Here is an 8,940-nt window from a genome sequence, read left to right as displayed (position 1 = left end):
TGGTCCTGGACTTATTTCCACTTGGCATAATTTACCTATTATTATTTAATTATTTATGGTTTTATATTGCTATATTTCTACACTATTCTTGGTTGGTGCAGCTGTAACGAAACCCAGTTTCCCTCTGAATCAATACAGTATGTCTTGAGGATTAGGATACTTCTGCGACTTTCTCAGAACTGCCACCTGCTTCATTGTTCAACTGAAGGAGGATGGATGCTGCATTATTTGAAAACTATATTTTTATAATCCCATCAGTTTCAGCGACAGGTTACTATCGATGCAATGCTCCTCAGACAGGATGAAGAGGTCAATACTCCCCAATGCCATTAGGCTTTACAATTCAACCGCCAGGACTTAAGAACTTTTTAAAAGCTATTATTAATGCTTTTTGAGATAGTGATTTAGATGCATATCATATTTTTTTTTACTGAGTTAAGTATTGTATGTAATTAGTTTTGCTACAACAAGTGTATGGGACATTGGAAAAAAGTTTAATTTCCCCATGGGGATGAATAAAGTATCTATCTATCTATCAAAAATCCAATAGCAAAACCATTTGTTTTCTTAATGGTCAAACAACTCTTATGCCAGAGTAAAGTAATTGATGAAAGGAGCATCATTGCAAATGCGAGTTGTGACTGCGGGATGCTCACCAAGCTTCTGAAACTAGTCGTTCGAAAGAAAGGCAAAGCTGCAATGTGCATACCATGAAAATTGGGATTACAAATACGCAGGCTTTCCCGGGGCGGGGTGAGGAGCCTCTCAGGTGTATTTTTAAAAGTTCGTGAGTAAATACCACGGGATAGCTTTCATAGGCTGAAGACACGCCACTTAGCAGAACTATAATCTGGACAGTGCTATCGCCTCCAGACCTTCTCAAACTAAAATACAACTGCTCCGCAATGTTTGAGACAAGTTGAGCTACAGACTGAGAGCTAAAAGCGCCAAGTGTTAAAACCATTAGAAATGAAAACAGTTACCAATTGCGTTTGTAAATGGAAATGAATTCCCCGATTTACGCATCACAGACTGGGCTGTACTGGAGAGCTCAGCCAGCGTGCAGCCCTGGCTCCGCCCGCCGTGCTCCAGCATCCCAGTTTCGCTTCTGCTGAAACGCGACTAAGCGGCTCGAAAGGAAACTGGAAAGGAAAGACCGTCTCCGGCCAACTTTGCGTGTGATACTCGCGCAGAAGTGACGTAAGAGGCGGCCAATTGTTGCGCGTGAAGTTTGCAGCTTCCATGCCCCGCGGCGCACGGCACTCGGAGTGCGCACGGCGCATGCGCAGTGGAGCGCCCGTCGCCATTGCTGTTGGGCTCCTCGTTACGGCCCAGTGACAGGCGGACGGCTCGGGTAGAGGGTGGAAGGCTGGGGGGGGTCGGAGAAAGCGCACCGATCGTCTGATTTCGCCGTAGAAATCCGTCTCCGTTTGATGGATCCGAGGATAGCCTGGTTTCAGCCAGAACAGCTCGGACCTGCCAACATTCTGTGGATGCAAATTTGGGAAACTACGCAAGGGCTGAGGAATCTGTTCTTTAATAATAACTGTGCGGCGGCGGCGGCGGCGACCACGACACCGGCAGCGAGTGTAGGTAGCGACGGCATGTTGAGAGAGAGGGGCAGCCAAGGAGGAGGGGACTTCGGTGTCCAGAGAGACTTCCTCCCCCTGGAGCCCAGCGCCACTAACACCAACAACAGCAACTTCCAAGCCGGCCCGGGAGAAGGTGGCTGGAGGAAGAACTACGCCGACAACAGCAACAGGAACAGCGTCCCGGGAAACAAGAGGAAACGGGACAACAAGGCCAGCACGTTTGGATTAAACTACAGCCTCCTGTCTGGTAGTGGCCATTACAACGGAACTCCTTGGAAAAACCGGAACTACAGTGAGGGAGTCGTAGGGTAAGGCTGCATTTCTCATTTTTTTTCTCAATCGCAGCCTCGGGCTTTAGAGCACCTCTTTTGGATGCCCAGTGAAAGCTAATTTGGGTGTTGGTAATGTTGCAGAGGACTTCATAAATCCTGTTTAAGGATAGCTCTGCTGATGCCATATTTAAAACGTGGCCAAACTGTACATGTCAGGACTGCCCACGATTTAAAGTGTCACTGTCAAAGAGCGACTGGGACTCTTTTCATATAATGGGAAAGGATTTAGCGCTGTTCCTTAATGGCACAATAGAAATATTATGTAATTTGTCATTTCTCGATATGCGACATAGAAGCAAATCGGAGAAGTCTCAAGATAGTCAGCATTTAAAATTAATGGAAATAAAGCTCTCAAAGCTCTTGTCAGTTTTTACAGGTACACATTTTGTTTTTAACATGTTGGTAATCATTGATCAAATCTTAGTATGGTTTCTGCTCATGTTGCTTGAGCAAGAATTAATAATTGAATGTAAATGAAAGAAATGTGACCAGTTAAAGCTGTCTACGAGCAATTTTTTTCATTTTCAAAGTTTAAAAAATCGCAGGTCTGTAATGGTAGCATATAAACTCGTTTTTGAAGAACTGCAATATAAATTAATTCTCTGAGGAATACTATTTAAGGATGAGGAATTATCAACTGTAAAATGTTAACTACTATGAAGAGGCCTGCTTGTTTAATCCCTAAAGTGAGAGTGTAGTACGTGTGCTGTACTTATTAAACTCTGCCAATTTTACTTGATAGCTGGAATGGGTAATATTGCAAAATGCATGTACTGATTACTATTTTTCTTCAGATTTTACACAGATATGGTTTATGTATTTTAGTCCTAATGACACTTGTAAAATTATATAAGATTTATTTAAGAATTTTATAGTTTTCACTGAAAAACTATTCAATTATTTATTTGTATAAGTACGTTTGAAAACATCTAATTTTTGAAACTATCATAGTAATGGTGTTGATTTTGAAAGTAAAGTATGGCGCATTATTTAAGGAAATTTTCCCTTCACCTTGAAAGTCAGCTTACTTCTGAACTTCACTCAACCCACGTGGTAGCAGCAGCTATCAGTTTATGTAAAAATGAGAAAGTCTAACGTCTTTGAACGAATGCAGTTTTTCCACATGTAGACTAGGAGTGAAAAGAACATTTGAAAGGGCCTTGAAAGAACATTACTTGAGTGGAGTTATTCTTTCATAAAATATGGAAAAATCTGTTCATTTATCTATTATTCAGTGATTCAGTGTGGAGCTGGCTATTGGAACTGCACTGCCCCAGCAACCCTGACAAACCCAATTAACTCTATTCTAATCACGGGGCAATTTACAATGACCAGTTAACCTACTAACTGGTATCTCTTTGGACTGTGGGAGGAAACTGGAGCACCTGGGGAAGACTCACCCACTCCAGGGGAGGACATACTGACTCCTTACAGAATGGCGCCGGAATTGAACTCCGAACTCCAAACTCCAGAACACCCTGAGCTGTAATAGTGTGGTGCAAAGTGCTACAGTACTGTGGATCATCGTGGTTAAATATGCTTTCTAAATTTTCACTATCATTTTCATGATTCAGTTCATTAGTTTGTATTTAAGCTAAAATTACATTGAGCATTTAACGTGCAGAAGGGAAAGGTCTTGTGAATGAAGCAGTTATAAAGATTAAGTGGGTGATGGAGAATGTGACTTTGTTTCTTGGCAAAACTGAATAATTATGATACTTGAGTATTCATTTTTTAAGAGTCTTGTCTAGTGGTTGTTCTTGATGTATATACAACAATGCTAATGATACTGATGTTTTTTTTTGTCTCTGATGACATTTTCTTTTGAGATCATTTGGCCCATTGAGTTCATGCTGATTCTTAGAGCAATCCCATTTTTCCCCCCACTTATTTCTCTCTCGTAGGCCTATCAACTCCTCTCTCCCCCCCCCCCCCCCATTAAGTTACAATTGTCACTTAAATTACCAACCACCCTGTCTTTTGGATGTGGGAAGAAATAGCATATGGGTGAAACTTATCTAATTGTATGTAGAGAAGATGTAAACTCCATGCAAACAACACTGGAGATCGGGGTCAGTCCCTGGTTGTAGTGGTGATGAGGCCTTTTCCTCAATTGACCAAAAGCTGTGCAGTTCATAAGGAGGTAGTGAATTCCATCACTGATGTCTGTCTTTGCTGAGAGTTAGCGCCTGAAATGTGAGAAGTGGTCTACTTTTAAGGGGTCTTTTATTGTCTTGAGATCAGTATGTTGCATGAGCAGTAAGCTTGTAGAGGACCTTTGACTTGAAGATGTTGAGTATGTTTCTTTGAAAGCCTTGTCTGCTCTATGTTGAGGTTTAGATAAACTTGATTCTGGAATATAATTGCTAGATGTTGAATGTTTCTCTGTCATTTCTGAAAATCTGTTTTAATCCCTCAAAGTTTCTTAGATGTTCAAGATTGTAACAGCAAAGATTTGAGCAATGATGCAATGTAGTTTGACACCATCCTTAAAAGAGAATGATTCTGTTCTAGACTGGCAGATTAATACAGCATGTATGCCATCATAGAGCAAGCATAAGTTAGATATTAGTTTATGTGAGTAAATGAATTTGAAGGTATTCCATAGTCCCTTCTGACCGATTAAAAATGAAGAAATGTAAGGTCCAAAGAGGCCATGAATAGGTGTACTGCATTCAGAATCAGGCTTATTATCACTGAAGTATGTCATGAAATTTGTTTTGTACAGCATTAAAGTACAACAAAAATTACTACAAATTACAATAAAAATAGAGCAAAAGAGGAATAGTGAGGTAGTGTTCATGGACCGTTCATAAATCTGAAGACGGGGGTAAGAAGCTGTTCCTTAAATGTTGAGTATGGGTTTTCAAGCTCTTGTACCTTTTCTGTGATGGTATTAATGAAAAGAGGGCATGTCCCAGATGCTGCTTCCTTGAGGCACCTTTTGAAGTTGTCCTGTATGGTGGCCTGTGATGGAGCTGGCTGAGTCTTCAACCCTCTGCAGCCTTTTTTGACCCTATGTATTGGAGCCTCCATAGCAGACACTGATGCAACCAGTCAGAATGCTCTTCACAGTACTTCTGTAGAAATTTGCAAAACTCTTTGGTGACACACCAAATTTCCTCAAACTCCTCATGAAGTTTAGCCACTGGTGTGTCTCCTTCTTGGTTGCATCAGTATCCAGGATATGTTCTCAAGAGATGATGATAGGAACTTGAAGCTGCTTAACCTTTTCACTGCAGTCCTTCAATGAGGATTGGTGTGTGTTCTCCTGACTTCCCCTTCCTGAAGTCTGCAATCAGTTCCTTGATCATACTGACCTTGTGTGCAAGGTTATTGTGTCACCACACAACCAGCTGATCTTGCTCCTGTAATGCTCTTCATTGCACCCTTTTTTTGTGGTTAATTAGCTGTTCAATCATCTTGTTGTTTCCATCTAATCAGTCCTGTTGTACTTGGCTAAGAAGCTAGAGTCTCCTTTGTGTCTATAATAATGGACACAGGGTAGCCATAAACTGTGGGCATGTTAAGATGGTTGGGTGCTCTGACACAGCGATTATTCTGGGTCCAATCAAATGTGTAATTGTTCATCCTGTACGTCTCTCTTATGATATCAAGCCACTGCTTTGTACTAAGAACATAACGTACCACAGGACTATTCCATCAGCAAGTTACTTGATGGCGATGGAGCTGAACTTGCATACTGTTGCGCTGAGACGGTATGCATGGTCCGAAGAAATGGGTGGAAGTGATTGTCTTAGATGTTTTTATTGTGATGGCAAGACTCTGTAGGGGCATTGCTAATGTAGAATAATACAAATCCAGTTCACTGAATCATTGGTGAGACTGGCGGCGAGGGAGCTGCATTGCTTCAGTTGTCAAGGCCTTCGTGCCTCGAAGTCGCCAATTATTGGCGAAGGAGATGGCAAAGCTGGCATTGTGCCACAGGTTTTGTAGAGTTGGGGACTGGCCCCTCCCACTGCTGCTGCCCTCCAGTGCTCATTTGGTGGAAGAACAAGCTGGACTAGGACAACTCTGTAGCTGCTGCTATATATTTTTTTCTCTCTTTGTGACTATGTATTTCTGAGATCATAACCATATTGGTTGTTTGTCCTATGTGCAATGTGCTGTTAGTAATATGTTTTGCACATTGTCCCTGGAGGAATGTTGTTTTGTTTAGCTATATTCACGTATGCTTGAATGATAAGTAAATTTGAAGTATTGTGGTTCTTTTTGGGTGGAAGTTGACTGGTTTGTTAAAGATTGTGCTTGTTCATGCTCCAAGCTTTTTTCAAGCGAAAGACCCCATTGGAGTTGGCCTTCCCCATTGCATCCTTTCCAATCACACTGGCATTCATCTTCATAATCACTTCAGAACACAATGAAAGGTGTTTTTTTTTCTCCCCAAGAGTGGAATAGAAATGCTCTCTTTTCAAAAGCTTCAAGAATTGTGTCTGTAGGGAAGATAATATGTTGTGTCCATGTTGGATCAGCTGAAGGGTATTCCAAGGATTCATCACCCCTACAATGTGAGGTGCAGAGATGCTGGACCTGTCCATCCTGTAAAATTCAGTTTAGCAATATTGATGTTAGTGTTTATTCTAGTGCTATAAAAGTAGAGTGACATTTAGCTCCATTGTTAGGATTGTTCACTATGGTCCTCAACTTTGGACCGTGGAGTGGATGTTACCTGCCCACATTTTCTTTTAGCATGGAATGAGTGTTTCGCCGTCAATCATGTCAGCTTCACATTAAGAGCAATGTCAATCCAGTGGCAATAGAGTCCAAAATGTCTGGAAACTATGCTTTGCTAATTAACACTCATAAAGATTGGCTCACATGAAGCAATCTTGTGAGATTTGCAAGCTCTGGCTCAGTTGTTCTTTCCCACTGCCTTCTTGCCTATAGTCATGACTGCACTCCTATCACCTGCAAGCTCCTGAACTTGCAAGCACGCTGAGCTCCATCTCTGGTCCATGTTTCTGCTTGCACATCGAACTGTATCTCTATCTCCCAGTTCTAATGGTACAATTAAACACAGTCCATTTTCAATCTTGCCACCACAAACATTTGGTGTATGGTGGCAAGATGTTCAAAAAGGTTCAAGTCATGATGTGCAAGAATCTGTGATTTTTTTAAAAAATGGAGTTTGTCTTGGGTCTGACCAACATTTTAATTACAACTTTGTATAAAAGGAAAAGGCAAAGACGTGTGTGTAATTAAGTCGCATTAAAGTACATGCACATGCTCATGTTTCCTCCCACATTCCAAAAATGTACGGTTAGAATGAATGAGTTGTGGACATGTTATGTTGGCACCAGAAGTGTGGCAATGCTTGCAAGCTGCCCAACACAATCCTCACTGATTTGATTTGATGCAAATGATGCATTTCCCTGTATGTTTTGATGTACGTGTGACAAATAAAGCTAATCTTATCTTAAAAAATTCAAGTGCAAGTTTATAAATTGATTTAAGCTTTACAGCTTATTCTGAAGGTGGTTAACATCCAAATCTTTCTTTTTTGGTTATGTGTTGTACTCTGCCAGCCTGTCCATGTGATTTGCTGCTTGCTGCAGAAGAGTTTGAGAATCAAATATTTTAACTGAATTTGAGTGGTTGGTGGCTAATGATTATGTTCACCCTGAAACTATGATCAGTTGTTGGTGATATCTTGAACGTAACTATTTGTAAAATATTGCTTATCTTGTAAGTCAATTTTTAACTTGGCTGTGGCTTAGTAGCAAAGGATCTAAGCGCCCAGTTCGTGGTGCATGTCCAAGGTAACTTGTATACTTAATGTATTTTGAAAACTTGGGGGGAAAAAGGCATTTTGATTTTTTTTTTCTGTTTCTCAGTTGTTTTGCTGAATGGAAACAATATTTGTGTGTATAACTCCATTTCAGGGTTAGGTTAAAAACAAATTCGCTTTATGCTGTACAAACATTTTCCTGAATTTTGCACAATGTGAAGAGCATTTGCTTTATACTATGCCCTTGATTCAAACTATTCTAACTCAAAAATGGATGACTGAGGATGAAAATCTCTGGAGGATGACATGAAATCAAAATTAGCTGCAAGTCTATTGAGTGTTAATTTAAAAAAAACTTTGCTCAATCCATCAGTTGGTGTACTGAGAAGTTTAGACTGTACTCCAGTGTTATATGTTCTAGAATTCTGTATAAATTTTTTTTCGCCTGCGCATTGACTTAACTTGGGCATATAACTCAAATTTTTTTTCAAGCCGCTTTAATCCAAAATTATTTAAAATTATTTTTATTTTGCTTCAGGAACTTGCACCTTTCCTGCACAAGTCTGAAACAACTGTGGTTGAAGTACATGTATAGCAATGTGACTCAATTGCCAGCAATTGAAGTCAAAGTTCAGTTTGCAAAATACACATTAGGTTGATTTGAACTGATAATCAGCTGCTGGTTTTTCAGTTCGTTTTGGATTTCTATACATTCATGGTATAAATTGGAGGCCCAAGGTCACAAGCTGGTCTTTAGATGTGGCCATTCTACCTCCCACTGTTGGACTTGTCCCTGTGCTCAGTGGCAGAGCATTGGTGTTCTTAGAACGAGTCTGGATGTACTTTTGCATCTAGCTGCTCGGCATTTTGACAAGGAAATATGGTTGTCAAAACTGGATGTGGGGAGGTAAGTGCAAGAAAGTATGAAGCTCTTTTAATTTTCATGCGTTTAAAGTTATTCCAAATTATTTGTTACACTTGGCTCCTCCCCATCCTCTCCTTGAGGAGATCTCAGTTTTAAGAATAAAATATACCAAATATGCACAAACTTCAGATATTGAAAAATAGTGACTTAAATTCCATCATTTGTTTTTTTAACTTCTCAGATGAGTATTTTTGTGTACAAGTTGCTTAATTTACCTTGTTTTCAGTCTCTTAGAAATAATACCCAAAAAGTTGTCTTGTATTCCAGTTTTACTATGAGCTTATTTAAAATTTTTTGATTAAATCTATCTGAAAAGTGTTTTAATGATTAAAAAGTAGGAAG

General features: G+C 40.1%; 1 protein-coding gene across 1 annotated transcript in view; it reads left to right on the top strand.

The window, feature by feature from the left end:
- Positions 1-1,302: 1,302 nt before the first annotated feature.
- The window catches only part of tent4b (terminal nucleotidyltransferase 4B), a 61,178-nt gene continuing 53,540 nt past the window's right edge, over positions 1,303-8,940 (top strand). The window contains exon 1 of the mRNA XM_073070045.1: positions 1,303-1,900. Within this exon, the coding sequence (XP_072926146.1) occupies positions 1,434-1,900 (467 nt within the window). The 5' untranslated portion in view covers positions 1,303-1,433. The remainder of the gene's footprint in view (positions 1,901-8,940) is intronic.

This window comes from Hemitrygon akajei, chromosome 17 (assembly GCF_048418815.1).
Source record: "Hemitrygon akajei chromosome 17, sHemAka1.3, whole genome shotgun sequence".
Classification (NCBI taxonomy): domain Eukaryota; kingdom Metazoa; phylum Chordata; class Chondrichthyes; order Myliobatiformes; family Dasyatidae; genus Hemitrygon; species Hemitrygon akajei.
This window is presented reverse-complemented; position numbering and strand designations above follow the sequence as displayed.